Genomic DNA, 18,067 nt, shown 5'->3' with positions numbered 1-18,067 from the left:
TTGTCTAACTTCGACTTGAAGGAAGCGATAGTATGAGGGCTATTAATTATACATTGGGTATAAAACTTAGATCAATCATTCAGTCTGGTGTGAGATATAAAACGCTTCATGTGATGACCTCTAGTGTTGCTGACATCAGTTAAAGTAAAGAACTTTGTAGGGTCTATCTCATAATACCCATTTAGTATCTTAAAGACCTCAATGAGATCATCACATTGACGTCGACAAAATAAAGTGTAAAAGTCTAAAGACTTTAACCTCTGTTCATATATGGTAAGTGTCAAGGCCCCTAATCATTTTTGTAACCTGCTTTTAGACTTTCTCCAATGCATCAACATCTTTAGCAAGACTGGGACTCCATATAGACGCACAGTATTCCAACTGCAGCCTAACATATTATGTCTTATAAAGAAAAGCAAATAGTTCTTTTGAAATGTCAACAAATGTCCTTCTAATCATGTAGAGAACTATCATGGTAGATGCTACAGTAACTGCATTAGAGCAATATAGAGAAGATTTAAGGTCACTACTACGTAATCCAGACCCGAAGATCTTTTTCATGGTCAACTTCAGTCAGTTTAACATGTTCACCAGAATTGTCAGACAGAACATATTCAGCAACAATGTGAGAATATCCCACATGCATAACTTTACATTTGAGTATGTTTAGTTTTGATAACCACATTATGACACCAGTTTGAATACTGTCAAGGTCTGCCTGTAGCTTGTGGGTATCATGTAGCTTGTGGGTATCCTCAAGCATCTTAATAACTGTATAGAATTTAGAATTGTCAGCAAAGAAACTCAAGTCAGTATGAATGATGTTTAGTATGTCATTATTTCCATTATTTCCATAATAGTTGCCCCAGGGCCCCAGGGCCACATTGCTTGTCACAGCACACCAATTTGAAGAGAATTAACCATTCAAATGACCCTCTGGTAGCAATCTGAGAGGAATCACTTAAGTCAAGAGAGTAGCTCACCACTAAATCCATAACTAACCCAGGCTAACTTCTGAAGGAGCCTTTGATGTGGCACTGAGTCAAACGCCTTACTGAAATCAAGCTAGGCAACTTCAATTACTAATCTATGCTACCTATTATTCATATAGGCTTTCAATAGCATCCTTGAAGGTCCTTGAGACATGCAGTTAATAAAGAATAGAGCCTACTGTAGCTATAATGTGTTAGCAATGTGTGATTCACTACCTCACCTGCAGCTGACCTGCTATGTGACAAAAAAGTCTACCGGGTTGCTCTATTAGAATACTTTTAGTTCAGTGTGATTGCTCTATTACAGTGCTCCGATCGTTTTAGTGGAGGAGCTCAGCATTGCTGCAAAGGAGCATCTTAGTGTAAGCCGGAGAATCTGACCGGTGTATCGAAATAATCGCATTCCGTCGATCGATCAGTCCCGTTCCAAGCAGTACCATATTCCATGCAGTCCGCAGTCCTATCGCAGAATTTTAATTTTAATTTATTTATTTTTTATGCATGCATGCATGCACTTACCATAAATAATTATGTTGATCATACGTAGCTACGACATACGTAAATAACGTTGTGTGACTGCTGCGCGCGGATCTATATAAGTGTTGTACTTCATGCTCTGCTTTACTGTTTCTGCCTAGCTAATTAGCTCTCTGCGGCTGCCAGACTCATTGTGTCGAAACTTCCCGGCCTCCCAGGATTTGGAAACGGTACGTACGTAGCTAGTTCGTATAAGTATTTTGTTTAGCTACTGTAATAAGCTAGCTATTTCTTATTTTAAAGCTGATACTTGAGCAGTGCATAACCCTAGCTTATAAAGTCGTGTTCAAGACATGTGTAGGTGTTTATTAAAAGTGGAAAACAATTATCAGCTGTACTATATAGCTATAGGCAGCCTGGCTGCATGTTGTTTTCTTTTAGCATTTGTAAGCACTGATATGTGACCGGATTTGCGAAAAGGGGTCTTCCACACATCAACTTGAAAGACCATAACATAGATTTCAAGTAACATACAAGCCTGAACTTTTCACCACCCATTAAGTTATATTGCTGCTCACTGGTGACCGCATTTCAAGTCATTGGCATTCTCTAACCTAAAGTTACAAATCATCAAAATTCGATGTGTGTCCCAAACCCCTTTTTGCAAATCCGGTCAATTATATCCATGCATGATTATAAGCACGAAGTTCTGTTATGAAAACCACAAAATTATTGGGTTAATAAGTTTATATAGAATCTACAATGCTATAACAATTTTACTAGCCAGCTGGCCCAGCTTCAACAGGTCACCCAGCATAATACTATGTGACATGTCAGGTAAAGATCTTAATACAGTACATTTTCTGAAGAAAGTTTCTTAGCCACAAAAATTCTACCAGTAAATGTTAATTATAGCTAGCTAGTTGTATATAGATTTGGAAAATAGAGTCAATTTTGTCCCTGTATATTTAAAGTAGCAGGCAACTACAGGCTGCAATTCTTTGATTTACTGAATTACCAATACCTAAACATTTTTATTTAAGGAACAACATGTATTTCAGCAGAAGACAAAAACTGGGATTAAAGCATTTGATGGCAGCAAAACTCTCGTCAAGGCTAACAAAACAAGCTTACTAGTACTTTTAAATGTTCAGAGATTATCATGAAATACTCTGTGCTGATCGATGAGCAAAATACACCATTTCAGCCTCACAAAGTACCAGACGAGGAATGTTTGAGGTGACACATTCGTTACCAATCCTGTTTCTGTAAGCTCTAATAACTATGATTGAATGGTGCAACTGTGAACCACAACTGATGACTAGCTGGTTACCATTAATGATTTTATCTTAATCAAAAGGGTCACTATTGTTACATACATTTGCTAGAGCTAAGCATTTGGCGGAGTATCATATTCCCATGTTTTTCAAAGAACATCATCATGGAATTTACAGCAGTATAATGCTACCAAGCTATGGCTTTAAAAAATCCTTCATAAATGACAAGTCTCAAAAAGTCAAAATGTGGCATTGGAAAATTAAAAGAGCCATTACCAACAACTCTAGCATCATCAGGATGTAACTACACCTCAACGCACTGCACTAACTCCAAAATAATGTAGTGTGTTTTACTATTACACATGATTTTGTCTGGTTACCTATACAATAATAATGATAAGGTACATAATAATTTTGAATTACAAATTACTTTCATTGCCTTACCACATGCAAAATCATAATCAGACACAACTTGTACCTTTAAAAATAAGAAAACTTTCAAATAATTATGTGTTTAGGTGACTGGGAAATTGGAAATCACACAATTATGGTGAGGGACCTGCCTGGTATGTGCACTGAATCTCAAGGGTGTGCAGTGCCTAAGGGTCAGCAATGTCCAAGGGTCAGGGTGCACATTATAAAGAGTGTCTCTTGTAATGGTATGTGAAACTAATGGCACAGCACACAGACATGTTTAGTTAAACACAGAATGCAGTACACAACTAGAAACCAGCAGAATTGGTGATTTTAGTCTTGATGTTGTCTTAAATTAACATCCTAGGTCCACTCAGCACTTCTACTGCAAGGCATGCATGAAACTAAGAATAGTTCGGGGTTAGATAGGGCAGCACAGGACATTGCCAGACACTAGGTGCTAAATGCACCTGCATCTACTCTATTGAGGAAGTTAGCTGCTGTAAACCTACTTAGTCATATCAAGCAGCTGAGCTGCGCCATACCCTGGGTCGCCCAAATGTGAAACAATCCAATTTATAACAGGTGTGCAAGGATGGCTGGGCATGCTAGGGTGCATCAGGGCCAAGGGTGGGTGGGGGTACCTTGGCATGTTTGCAGCTGAAGCAATATTTGCGACAGGATGCACCTTTCTACTATGAGTAGAGATCACGTGACTACTGTGAGCACATGCAATGCTATTGAGTATTACCGATTGTGGGTTCCAATTTTTATAAGTGGGTTTGATACCAACATACCCCAGGCTTCTTTGTCTGTTAACCTTATTTAGGCCCCTATTCGGTGATTATTAGTTTCTCATCCAGCCTTTCTAATTATTATGATGCGGGCGGGAGGGTATTACCATTATGCCATTATTTTATAATATTAACACACTGATGTACAGACCTTGTCCAAATTGTCTTTCTTTCTTACTAAAAACATTTCCTTCACCAGCTGATTCTACTTTTCGTGATCGCCAACTGTTTTTCGACAGTCAACTGAAAGTCTGCTTTGATGAAGTCGATAGAGCACGATTGCAACTGGCACTGCAGCAATTTGCTAAGGAAAACAACAGTTCTCCTGTTGATATACAGTATAGCGCATTGTAGCGTTCATTAACAAAAATTATAACAGTTTGGTATCACGTGTTCTTCTGAGCATGTGCAGAGTAAATAATGGCTTACCATGCGGTAGCTTAAGAAGGATGCGAGCGGTGGATGAGAAACTAATAATCACCAAATAGGGGCCTTACCAAGGTAAATTGTTTTATCAAAATAGCAGTGTCTGGATGGTTGTGTATGACACCATGTTTTGATAAGATTGAATCTTCAATAAATCACTAGTACAATCAAGTGTCATACAACAACTAAATTACAAGAAATACATTAGTAATCGTGTCGTGCGGCCCAAGAAGCCGGCGCGCCACACCGTGAGTATATTTACAGGAAGAAAGTAAACGCGATTTTCACACCTTTGTAGCTCCGTGACTCCTTATCCGATTGAAACCAAAGTTGTTACAGAAGTGCCAGCTAGGTAGGGGAATCCACATTCCAAATTTGAAGAAAATTGCTCCATCCATTTCCGAGATACGAGCGGCCAAAGTTTGGGTTTTTTCTTCGTTTTTTTCTTCTTCTACTTCTTCTTTTCGCACACTTTGCAAAATCCGCCATAAAACACGAATTCGTGCTCCAATCGGGATGAAATGTGGCACACTTAAAGGGCTCATTAAGGCAAATCTCAGTACCATGTTTGGTAAGAATCCGATAAACGTACACGGAGTTATGACCGATTATTTGCGTAAAATAAGGTCGAAGGCCTGTCACGCCCACAGGGTAAACCACTTGAAGGAATGAGCTGAAAATTGCTATGTAGATGGAGTAACTATCGTAGGAGTGCCTTTTTGTGGTTTGAAAGGAATCCAGTTAAAGGCCATCGAGATATGCCACAAAACCCAACCTGTGTCACAATTACGATCGATTTTTATGAATAAAAATACTATTAGTTTTCACGCCTACTAGGCAAACCGCTTAGAGCAGTGAGCTGAAAATCGGTGTGTAGCTGGAATAATTATCATAGAAAGTCCATGCAGTAGTACAGAAGAATCGGATTACAAACCACTGAGTTATGATTCCAAAGCCAACTACGTGTAACATATGCGAGATCGAGATACTCTAATAGAACAGTCACCCTAATAGAGCATTCAGCTAATATATTTACTCCATTATAGAATTTTATTACATTGCAAGTTATTCTGTAGGGACTTCAGCTGCAAACAGTTAATCTTATAGACAGTTCAGCAAGAAGTAAGTCACCCTATAGAGAGTTCAGTTACAGGTATATCGCTGTAGAATCAGAACATTAGAAGTCACACTGAAGAGAGTTCAGCTATAAACAAGTCATGCACCCTGTGGAGAGTTCGGCTACACTCTCTAGAGAGTTTAGCTACAAACAAGTCACTGTGGAGAGAGTTCAGCTACAAAGAAACTACCCTGTAGAGAGTTCATCTATACAAACAAGTTAACCTATAGAGACCAGTTGCAAACAAGTAACCCTGTAGAGATTTCAGCTACAGACAAGTTACTTTATAGTTTATACAATGTTCAGCTATAAGTAAGTCACTCTGTAGAGAATTCAGCTACATACAAGTCGCTCTGTAGAGAATTTTGCTACAAACAAATCACAGAGTAGAGAGTTCAGCAACCAAAAAGTCACCTGTAAAGAGTTCAGCTATATAAACAAGTTACTCTGTAGATAGAACAGCTAGAAACAAGAGAGAGCTCAGTTAGAAGAAGTTGCCCTGTAGAGATCTCAGCTACAAAGAAACCCTGTAGAGAGATCAACTACAAACAAATCACCCTGCAAAGTGTTCAGCTATAAACAAATCACCCTGTAGAAAGTTCAGGTACATACAAATCACCCTATGTAGAGTTCAACTACAAAAAAACAATCACTCTGTAGAGAGTTCAGCTACAAAGAAACCATCCTGTAGAGAGTTCAGCTACAAACAAGTTACCCTACAGTGAAATCAGTTTGAAACAAGAGATTTCAGCTACAAACAAATCACTCTGTAGGGAGTTCAGCTATGAACAGATCACCCTGTAGAGAGCTCAGCTATACAGGTCACCCTGTAGAGAGATAAGCTACAAACAAATCACCTTGCAGTGAGTTCAGCTACACACAAATTACCCTGTAGAGAGATCTGCTACAAACAAAACACCTTGTAGAGACTTCAGCTACAAAAAAATCAACCTGTAGAGATTTCAGTTACAAACAAATCACCCCCTGTAGAGAGAGCAGCTACAACCTAAATCAACCTGTAGAGAGATCAGCTACAAACAAATCACCCTGTAGAGAGTTCAGCTACAAAAAAAAATCACACTGTAGAGAGATCAGCTAGAAACACATCATCCTGTAAAGAGTTCAGCTACAAACAAAACACCGTGTAGAGACTTCAGCTACAAACAAATCAACCTGTAGAGATTTCAGTTACAAACAAATCACCCACTGTAGAGATCAGCTACAAACAATTACCCTGTAGAGAGATCAGCTACAAACAAATCACCCTGTAGAGAATTCAGCTCCAAAAAATCAACCTGTAGAGAAATCAGCTATATAGACACTAGACACAATATAGGGAATTCAGTTACAAGCAAATCACCCCGTAGAGACTTCAGTTACAAACACATCACCCTGTAGAGAGATCAGCTACAAACAAATCACTTTGCAGTGAGTTCAGCTACAAACAAATCACCCTGTAGAGAGTTCAGCTACAAAAAAATCATCCTGTAGAGAGGTCAGCTAGAAACACATCACCCTGTAGGGAGTTCAGCTACAAACAAATCACCTTGTAGAGAGTTAAGCTACAAACAAATTACCCTGTAGAGAAATCAGCTCCAAACAAATCACCTTGTAGAGAGTTCACTTACAAACAAATCTACCGGTAGAGATATCAGTTACAAACAAATCACCCCATGTAGAGAGATCAGATCACCCTGTGGAGAGTTCAGCTACAAACAAATCACCCTGTAGAAAGTTCAGGTATAAAAAAAATCACCCTATAAATAGTTTTGATACAAACAAATCACCCTGTAGAGCGTTCAGCAAGATAAACGTCACCGTGCAGAGACATCAGGTTACCCTATAGAGAGGTCAGCTAGAAGAAGTCACCTTGTAGAGAGTTCAGCAACAAAGAACCCACTCTGTAGAGAGTTCAACTAGAAACTAGTTATCCTATACAGAGATCAGCTATATGTAGAAACAAGTCATCCAGTAGAGAATTCAGCTACAAACAATCACCCTGTAGAGATTTCAGCTACAAACAGATCATCATCCTGTAGATAGTTCAGCTATAGATACAAGTCACCCTGTAGTAGGAGAAGTCACCTTGTAGAGAGATCAGCTAGAAACAAGTCACCTTGTAGAGACCAGCTACAAAGAAACCATCCTGTAGATACAAACAAATCACCCTGCATAGAGTTCAGCTGCAAATATACCCTTTAGAGAGTTCAGCTACAAACAAATCACCCTGTAGAGTGTTCAGCTAGATAAAAGCCACCCTACAGAGAGATCAGGTCACCCTATAGAGAGATCAGCTAGAAGAAGTGATCTTGTAGAGAGTTCAGCTACAAAAGAACCCACTCTGTAGAGAGTTCAGCTAGAAATAAGTTACACTATACAGAGATCAGCTAGAAACAAGTCACCCTGTAGAGATTTCAGTTACAAACAGATCATCCTGTAGATAGTTCAGCTAGATACAAGTCACCTTGTAGAGAAATCAGCTAGAGGAAGTCATCTTGTCTTGTAGAGAGTCAGCTAGAAACAAGTCACCTTGTAGAGAGTTCAGTGAAAAAGAAACTATTTTGTAGAGAGTTCAGATGCAAACAAATCACCCTGTAGAGAGTGCAGCTACAAACAAATCAACCTGTAGAGAGTTTAGCTACATTTCAAGTCCCTTAGTAGAAAGATCAGCTGCGAACAAGTTATCCAGTAGGGAATAATAGACATGTAATAAATATATAATTACTGATAAAATCAAAAACAGTTGAAGTATTAAAAATCTGCTCTGTCTTTTTATTCTTCCTGTGGTAAAGAAAAAGGATAGGTTAAAAAAGCCCCAAAGCCAGCCTATGGCCAGCTTTGGGGTATATATACAAATACAAAAAGAAGTGATATCTAATCAAAAACAGCCAAGCTGTAAAAAAAGGTGCGGCCCCTAAAATGGCCATAGTGAAAAAAGATGTGAAATCCAAGGTGGCGGTCAAGAAATGGCTGTGATGGTAGGTTAATGGTAAAAATTTTAATAACGACAATTCAGGTGAATTTGGTGCCGCTTGGTCTTGGCACAAAATTCACCTGAATTGTCATTATTAAAATTTTTACCATTAACTTACCATCACAGCCATTTCTTGGCCGCCACCTTGGATTTCACATCTTTTTTCATTATAGCCTTTTCAAGGGCCGCACTCCTTTTTTTACAGCTTGGCTGTTTTTGATTAGATTATAATTACATAATCATTTCTAAATTCATAAAGATTATTATAACTATATTACAACACATACTTTGTTAGTAGATGCAGTATAATTACTGAAGTATTTGTTGTTTATGTGCATTTGTATTTCACAATCACAACTATACTAAGGACATAGAAATTTAATATACTGTGTACAATATGAAAAATGTTTATAGTGAAGCAACAGGGTGGGTAGAATTCATGCCATTTTTAGCTGCATTTCAATGATGTATGTTTCAGTATGCTTCTAATGGGGAGTCGTTATTGCTTGGTAGTTGTAACATAGCAATTGCAAACAATGCACTTGATTAGCATACTGTATGTGAGTGTTTACACTGGAATTTGCCTTTAATCTCATTTCTAAAGTTACAATACTTAATTCTGAGTTACCTTAAAGACAGCTTCACATGTCCAGCCTTCATTACCTCCCTCCCCACCCCCACAGTGTGACATCAACACCAAAACTAAGAGTTAGCTGATAAGTCTACCTCCCTCTAATATGCTTTTACTTAAACTGACATTTTAGTGATTAGAATAACCATGTTGAATATTTATTTTTACTGGCAGTAAGATACCAGCCAGCCATCATGTTTCATTTAATACTTCATCTGCACAAATCTTTTTAACAAAGATTTACATTTATGGGAATGTCAACAATTCAGTGAATTTATGCATTGTACTATAATTCTTCAGTAAGCTACTAACCTGTTTTCAAATCTTCACTTTGCATTGCTACAAAATTGACCAAGCCTGTAAAAATAGGGCATGTAGTCATATAAAAACTGCCTACTTTGAACTTTGATGTGTCATAACTTTATATTCCAATACTTCATGGCCATGAAATTTTCAGCACTTATTAAGCATTGAGTTAGCTGTAAACAACAAGTTACAGTACTGTATGTGAATAGTCTATGATCCCAGTGTTGTGATAGTATCTGTTGTGTGGAGGCGTGTAGTTTGTGCCCACATGCCCTATTTTCGCAGGCCAAGTCACAGATGCCATATTGTCGGGTTTAAATATAAGATATTTGAAATCTCATTTGTATTATAGCACCATTATATTAGCATAGCATAACATTATTATATTATACGATTAAGTAAGTATGAGCATAATTAACTGAATCAGTCTGTGAGGATATTATAAACTATAATACGTACCTACAATGTAAGCAGTATGGATAAACACTAACATTGGTAGACTGTGGTAGTGTGTTGAGTATATGGTAGCCAATCTTTACAATTTAGGATCAATATACTATGTACTAATCTTCTGTGCTGTTGGTTGATTCTATACCTTTTGATACTTACAACCATAAACATGGTAGTATGTGTAATAGTGTTAACTAAAAGAGTTTCTAACATTCAACATAAAACACTTTAAGTGGCTGGAATAAATATCTGTTTCGTTTCTCTTTTTTTATTTGCTATATCAATAGACAAAATTAAATATTTCTTACACAAAATACATTTAAAGTAGACAGGTATGGATGATGCAATAATTGTATAGCTTACCATCAGTGGGTATGTGAGTACTATGGCCAATTAGGCACACATGACTCCCATGATGCAATAGCCAAAAATATTTGGTGTACTACCATTGATATATTAGCATTTGCACCAATGGCTTTCATACAGGTAGCATATAGTCACACCATTGAAAAGAAAAATGATAAATAGCTATTAATATGCTATAATTATATTGGAATTTTGATGTTGTGGAGCATACAATAATATACTTTTGTGAACAAGACTAGTAACACTTTAACATCTGGTAGTGGAAACAACAAGTGCCATACTGTCTAGCATTTAATTCTGGATAATAATCTGAAATAATTCCCTTGGATTTCCCCATCATTACATGAACCCACAACATTAAAGTCACATTAATAATAATTACAATAATAATATTAGAAGCCATTTCTTGCAACAATAGGGAAAATACGTCTTAAAGGGCTTCATGTGTAAAATCATAACAAGTATTTCTGTTATTTTTATTTTTATCAGCGTTGCCATTGTGTTCATACTGTGCAGTAGATATCAGATCCCATATTGCATAGTAAAAAGTTATGCATTACACTAGTTGGTTAGTCACCTAACAACATTGTAGTATTTTAGTAGCAGTTATTGAAGTGTCACTTCTATAAGAGATCATGTACACAATGTACAGATGATGTTGTGATTGTGTGTAAACATATACATGTACTATCAAATAACGTGGTATAGATTATTGTCATTCTATAGCAGCAGCATATCCTGCTTCTAAGAATTGTGTACATATGTGTGGCTGTCTGTACAATTATATCTGCATAATGATAGCCTTTGACAAGAACTCTGTGTAATGGAGTACTGGTAAATCTATATATACTCATAAAATTGCTGCTAATGTGTGGTACATTCTCGGTAAATGCATCATGTATGTAGCAGGGTGTTGGTATTGTAATATAGGTGTGGCATAAATATTCAAATTGACTAGACTCCATACATATAATTTGTCTGGACTCTATATAGTGCTACCTTTTAGTCCATGCACACTAGACAACTAGGCTCTAACACATGTGAGGCTCCATGTCTACTTATGAATTACATTCAAACCTCATAAATGTGATACCTTATAATTATATTAAAGTATGATACATGCCATACAGTCAATAACCTCCACACTTACTAGCAGGCAGTGTGTGGTTGATCATGTTGTTGACATTGTAATTTTCCAGATTTGTGGCAAGAATCACGAAGCAGCTTAATAGTGAAACTGAATCATTTTAGAAGATATTTTGAGAACATCTGTAATGTTGCAGACTAATTCATTCATTTTCAATCATTGTACCAAGTAGTGTTATTTAGTGTCTTATGAATGTCTCTGCCAGTATTTTGTTTTAAAGTGCATTGTCAAATACTAACAGCAGTTGTGTATTTGGTATGCATGCAGTGATGTATAATTGAGTGACATAATTAAATTGGGTGTTAATTGCACTGTAAAAGCTGCCACAACAGGATGCCAAAGTGTCCAAATACAGACACCACAGGTGTTAATGGTGTTTGTATTGGGATATTATGGTGTCCAAGAGACACTTCAGTTTTTACAGTGTGGGCATTGTAACTATCCATAAATTTGTTAATTTTTCTTTACACTGTTACCAACACATATTATATCTGTTCAGTGCTAGTACTGTATGTCATTGTTTTGAAAAATTATAGTTTATTTTACTGAGGAAGATCATCTCATTGAACAAGTGATCTGTTTCAGCAGACTATTTTAGAAAAGATAGTTGTAGGCTACACTGCACTAGTTGATTAATCACCTAACAACACTGATAACATTTTAGCAGAAGTTATTGAAGTATCACTTGTGAGGACTGAATTTCCTGGTAAGATTATATACATAGCCTACATATATTATGTGATTGTGTTATTGATTCACATAATGGCTGTTTATGCTTAGTAAACAGATGTGTAGCATAATAATATTTCAGAGTAAAATATTATAGTGCTATAAATAGAACTACTGCAGCACTTGTGATATATAGCGTCTTACCATACACATTTTGATGACTTACTGCAGAAACAGTTCTGCAGTATGTAAACATTTTTTTGTTCCCTTTATGACTGTGTAAAACAGTATTTCTTGTTCCCCTTATGACTGTACCCTCAACAGGTTTAGCTAAGTAACTACTACTCACATGGATGAGGAAGAAACTGAAATTGATTACCATTCAGTGCAAAAATGTACCAGTAAGTATTTGCTTATCTACGTATTTGCCTATTTGTCTATATACTGTATACATAGTAGAGTAGGTTTCAAAAGTGTTGCTTGGATTTAACTAACATATATAAAACAAAACAGCCAAGCTATGGAAATTGGGTGACTTACCATCACAGACATTGCTTGACCACCACATTTTATTTCACAACTTTTTTAATCTTTTCCTTTTGGAGACTGCATCCACTTGGCTGTTTTGGTTAGATATCACTTCTTTTTGTATTGCAAGTCACAAAGCCAGCCAAAAGCTGGCTTTGAGGCTTCCATTTAACTGGCTTTTTTTATTTACTGCAGGAATTGTTGAACAAGAGAAAGAATTATTTGTGTGTATATTGTAGTTTACTGTAATGTCTGATTAAATACTTGTACATTTAAACCTGAACAAATGATCATTATGTAGGCAGTAAGGTGACTTGTTACATAGTTTAACTATCTTTGTTTGTAGCTGAACTCTCTACTGGGTAACTTGTTTCTAGTTAAATGTTTCTACTTGAACTCTACAAGGTGACTTGAAATGTAGTTGAACTGACTATAGGATGGCCTGTTTCTAGCTGATCTCTCCACAGGGTGACTTGTTTTTATATAGCTGATCTCCCTCTATAGGGTGACATACTTGTAGCTGAATTCTCTACAGGGTGACTTGTTTCTATAGCTGAACTCTCTACAGGGTAACTTGAAATATAGTTGAAATCTCTACAGGGTGACTTGTTTCTAGCTGATCTCTGTATGGGGTGATTGGTTTCCAGCTGATCTCTCTACAGATGACTTACAATTGTTTCTAACTGAACTCTCTACAGGGCGAGTTGAAATTATTTTAGTTGAACTCTCAACAGGGTGACGTGTCTCTAGCTGATTTTTCTACAGGGTGATTTATTTCTAGCTGATCTTTCTACAGGGCAACGTGTTTGTAGCTGAAGTCTCTACATTGTTCCCTGAAATGTAGTGGAACTCTCTATGGGTGACTTGTTTCTAGCTGATTTTTCTACAGGGTGATCTGTTTCTTGCTGATCTCTCTACAGGGCAATTTGTTTTTAGCTGAACTCTTACTTATTTCTGGTCGAAGTGACTTGAAATATTGTTGAACTCTTTGACTTGTTTCTATGTAGCTGATCTCATTACAGGATGACTGAAAATGTAATTTAACTTTCTACAGGGTGACTTATTTACTGTTCTCTCTATAATTGTTTCTAGCTGGTCTCTCTATAGGGTGAATTGTTTCTAGCTGAATTCAATGCACTGTGATTTTTTTCTAGCTGAACTCTCTACAGGGTGACTTGTTATGGTTGAGCTCTCTATAGAGACTTCTAATGTAACTGATCTCTCTACACTAATAACAGGGCAACTTTAATATCTTGTAGCTGAAATAGTTACAGGATGCTGAGCTCTCTACTGGGAGACTTCTAACATAACTTAATTCTCTACAAGGTGACTTGTTGTTCTCGACAGGGAGACTTTGAACCCTCTACATGGTTGCTGGATTGCAGCTGAACTCTCTACAGGATTTTTTGTAGTTGAATTCTATGCAGACGATTTCAGCTACAATAGTTAACCTATCTACAAAGCAATTTTCAGCTTTTTTCCATAAGTGGTTACCCTGTAGGAATGAGAGCATATTGCATGGTGTTATTTTTAGTGAATAGTCACTAATAACTCTTTCACAGCTTATCGTAGCCCAACCAAACATGGCACCAAGATGCCCCTACTGTGTGCCAAATTTCAAGGCAATTGGATAATATGTTCGTGTTTAATGGCCAGTTTTGTGAAGTGTGTAAAAACGAAGAAGAAAAATTATATATATATATGTATATGTTATACTACAGATATCATGGTATTCGATATCTTTGCCTCGCACTATAACATCTTTTCTAAGTTTGTATATCTTTTGGTATATATTTCGAATATCATGATATCTGTAGTATAACATGTTAATACAACATCTCGTCTCCCGCTTGGAAACAGTAACAGCTAATGTTTTTGCACCATTATTAGTACTGGTAAGTAATACCTTGCGATTAGCATGCTCAAGGAGTATGCACATGTGTTGCAGCCTGTAATCTTCTTGAAAATTGGTCCAACAATTCATAGCAACTGTTGCTAGGCAACAAAATTTAAACCTGAAGTAGTTACATGCTTTTTTGGTGGTTGCTTAGCAACCGTTGCTATGGTGTCAAAAGATTTATTAGAATTAGTAATGGTTTCCTAGCAACGGTTGCTAGGCAACAATGCTGTTGCTAGGTAACAGGTACTGGTTACTATGATACCAGTAGTTGTCAAGTCGGACATGCCTAACTGGTAAAACAACCAAACACTATCAAAAAATTTAACCAATCAAATGCGTATATCAAGTGTACAAGTGATATATTGATTCTATTGGCTAGTTTGCTGTAGTATATCAAAAATATACCACAAGGTGCTATTGGAGTTTTTCTACAGGACACGATATTGATGTTGTATTACAGGTTTTTGCAATTGAATTCGGCGACTTTGCAATTGAATTCGTCCCGTTTGCAATTGAGTTCGTCGCTTTTGCAATTGAATTTGTCCCGTTTGCAATTGAATTCGTCGGTTTTGCAATTGAATTCGTCCCGTTTGCAATTGAGTTCGTCGCTTTTGCAATTGAATTTGTCCCGTTTGCAATTGAATTCGTCGGTTTTGAAATTGAATTCGTCCCGTTTGCAATTGAATTCGTCGCTTTTGCAATTGAATTCGTCCCGTTTGATATTGAATTCGTCGCTTTTGCAGTTAAATTCGTCCATAACAAGAATGGCAGCTGGAGCAAACATGAAAACATGATGTAGCAGCTGCTACAAGAACTTGCTCAAGTACAACAGTAGTAAACAACTCTTTATAAGGCAATAATTCTTCCTCTACAGCCTCTCCAACAACATTCCAAACTCTACTACGCCATTCGTGATGGTTGTGGTCACTCGCGAGCAAGCTAATTAACTTGTTAGACAGCTATCAACTTCGCGTACTACCAGCTTTAATTACCTTCTAGTGTCTCAAGTGTAACTCTCCAAGGCATAAATAGTTCATCTCTTAATAAACGGGTTGGTTTCTTGGAGCCGTTTTGTTTATGACGAATTGTAATGCAAACGCGACGAATTCTATTGCAAAACCGACTAATTCAACTGCAAAAGCGACGAATTCAATTGCAAAACCGACGAATTCAATTGCAAACGGGACGAATTCAATTGCAACACCGACGAATTCAATTGCAATACCGACGAATTCAATTGCAATACCGACGAATTCAATTGCAAACGGGACGAATTCAATTGCAAAGTCGCCGAATTCAATTGCAAAAACCTGTAATATATATAATACCATACCTGTTTCACTGCCCATACAAAAGTCTTAATAGTAGCAGTGAAATTTATCCCGTATCTACCAGTGAAAAAGTTGTAATTGCAATTTCATTGGCTAGAATTTATGTTAACAATGTAGCGCCAATTAGTGTTGACGCGTGTTTAGTACGTAGTGACAAATTGCGTATATAGCAACGCTAATGCACAGCATGCATATTTGCAGCGAGTATGGTATTAACTGGGAATAGCATGGGTAGCAGTGAAATTTGGGATAAATACCACGAGTGTTGTATTGGAAATGGCAAATTTCACTCGGCTTCGCCTCGTGAAATTTATCTCCATTTCCAATACAACACTCATGCTATTACTAGTACTAATACGAAAGAAATTAATATATCCAAAAAAAAATGAAGCAACTAAGCCAACTTTAAAGTCTCATAATTATCTCAGAAATGCTTGAAGTGATTGTGCTGAAATTTGGTATGCGGACTACTGATGGAGGAGGGAATATCCACAGCAAAAATCATCTCATTTGGTAAAGCCACAGAGCTACAAATGTATCAAAATCACATTTTCTTTCTTCCTTTCGATATACCCATGGTGTAGCGTACTGGCTTTGGCCATATGACACACTACTGTGTGTCTTGATCAGCTAACGTTTGCTACTGGATGATTGGTACAAAATTACAAACAATATCCATTCTGTTTCTTATGTGATATTTAGGAATCATATGAAGTCATTAACATGCAACCGACAAATCATTGCCAAGCAAAATAATAGCAACAGAAAGTATGTAAAATAGTGTATATCCTGCACTACACCAAAAGGCACATGTCAGGCTGGAGTAACACCTATATAACTGTAAAGCATAAAGCAAGTAGTACTAGCCATTACTTACACTTACAGTACATATCTAAAGGCACCAGTTAAGTTAGTTAGTTAGCTGGTCATATAGTAGAAAACTTCAACAAAATTTAATAAAAATCATAAAACCCACTGAAATCTGTTTGGGTAACTCTGAACTTTTATTTAGGCTTATGCCACAAAGTTACTGAAGAGAAAAGTGACGCTGATAATGTTTTGACAGAAAAGCACAAACATATTCATGATCCCTACTGCAGAACACTATGTTACTGTGATATTTATGTGCTATTGATTGCATACATACAGTTGATACTGGACATACAATGAGTGATAAAAATGATGTTAGTATCCATACAAAATTGGGTAAATCAGACTATTTATATGGACCACAAATGATTGATGGCATTATGAGAAAACCTGGTAAGATAACAATTATAACTGACCTATTATTATTATTATAGCATCATTACCTATAACAGAGTTTTCATTGTTAATCAGATACTACAACTTGTTGTATCAGAGTCTAATGCCTAACTGTAAACTAACCATCAAAATTCTGAAACAACACTTAGAAGTTTCTAGTGATGTGGAGAGTTTTATTGTCAATGGAGAAAGCTCAAGAATCAGATGTCAGAGGATTATCAATCTTCTACTAGTTCAGTTAGACACTACAAGAGATTACAAAAATTTCTGTAACTTGTTTAACATGATATCAGTAATGACTGATCTTCCTGATAAACTGAGGAAAGGTATTATGATAATAAGATTGTACGTAGTAATAGTTGTTAGTACTAATGTTCCCATTCTATATTATTTGCAGAATCTACAACTGTATGATGTAAAAAAATTCAACTTTAAAATGCTTTATAGAACTTTGCGAGAGTGAAATCAAAGGAAAAAGTGTACTTTAAATTTCATAAAGTACATTCTCAGCTGGCCAACAGTTCTTCATTGACCACAAAGAGTGCGTATTGTACCACAAAGAGTGCTTTATTGAACAAATAAAGCACTCTTTGCGGTACAATAAAGCACTCTCTGTGGGCAATGAAGCACAGTAGCCCACGTGCTTTAGTGCAGGCTAAAAGGCTAATAGCCTGTGGGGCTCATGCCAGTACAACTAATCATCCAAGCTGGTGAAGGCTGATCACCTCGCTGTGCTGAGTGATCAATCACCCCAGCCAATACAAGTTCTACCACTGGATTGCTTTTATAGGCATACCTAAATGCTTTGATGATGGTGGGAGAAGGTAACGTTGCTGCTACATTTGTTAATGTAAATGGACAAGTCCTGGAGATAAAATGGAAATATTTCACTATGTGATTCACAATAGAATCAATTGTGGGTTCACAATAGAATCGATTGTGGGTTCACAATAGAATCGATTGTGGGTTGCGAGCAAAAACATGCAATGAATGTCTACATGC

At 36.8% G+C, this 18,067-nt stretch overlaps 1 protein-coding gene across 3 annotated transcripts in view; it reads left to right on the top strand.

The window, feature by feature from the left end:
- Positions 1-1,558: 1,558 nt before the first annotated feature.
- LOC136246655 (serine-rich adhesin for platelets-like) overlaps positions 1,559-18,067 on the top strand; it is a 50,966-nt gene continuing 34,457 nt past the window's right edge. For all 3 annotated transcript variants that reach the window (XM_066038186.1, XM_066038185.1, XM_066038188.1), the window contains exons 1-5: positions 1,559-1,699; positions 11,908-12,077; positions 12,365-12,441; positions 16,949-17,062; positions 17,122-17,391. In XM_066038186.1, the coding sequence (XP_065894258.1) occupies positions 12,390-12,441; positions 16,949-17,062; positions 17,122-17,391 (436 nt within the window). In that variant the 5' untranslated portion in view covers positions 1,559-1,699; positions 11,908-12,077; positions 12,365-12,389. The remainder of the gene's footprint in view (positions 1,700-11,907; positions 12,078-12,364; positions 12,442-16,948; positions 17,063-17,121; positions 17,392-18,067) is intronic.

This window comes from Dysidea avara, chromosome 2 (genome assembly GCF_963678975.1).
Source record: "Dysidea avara chromosome 2, odDysAvar1.4, whole genome shotgun sequence".
In the NCBI taxonomy this organism is placed as follows: domain Eukaryota; kingdom Metazoa; phylum Porifera; class Demospongiae; order Dictyoceratida; family Dysideidae; genus Dysidea; species Dysidea avara.
Note: the sequence above shows the minus strand (reverse complement) of the source record. Positions and strands in the feature narration are given on the sequence as shown.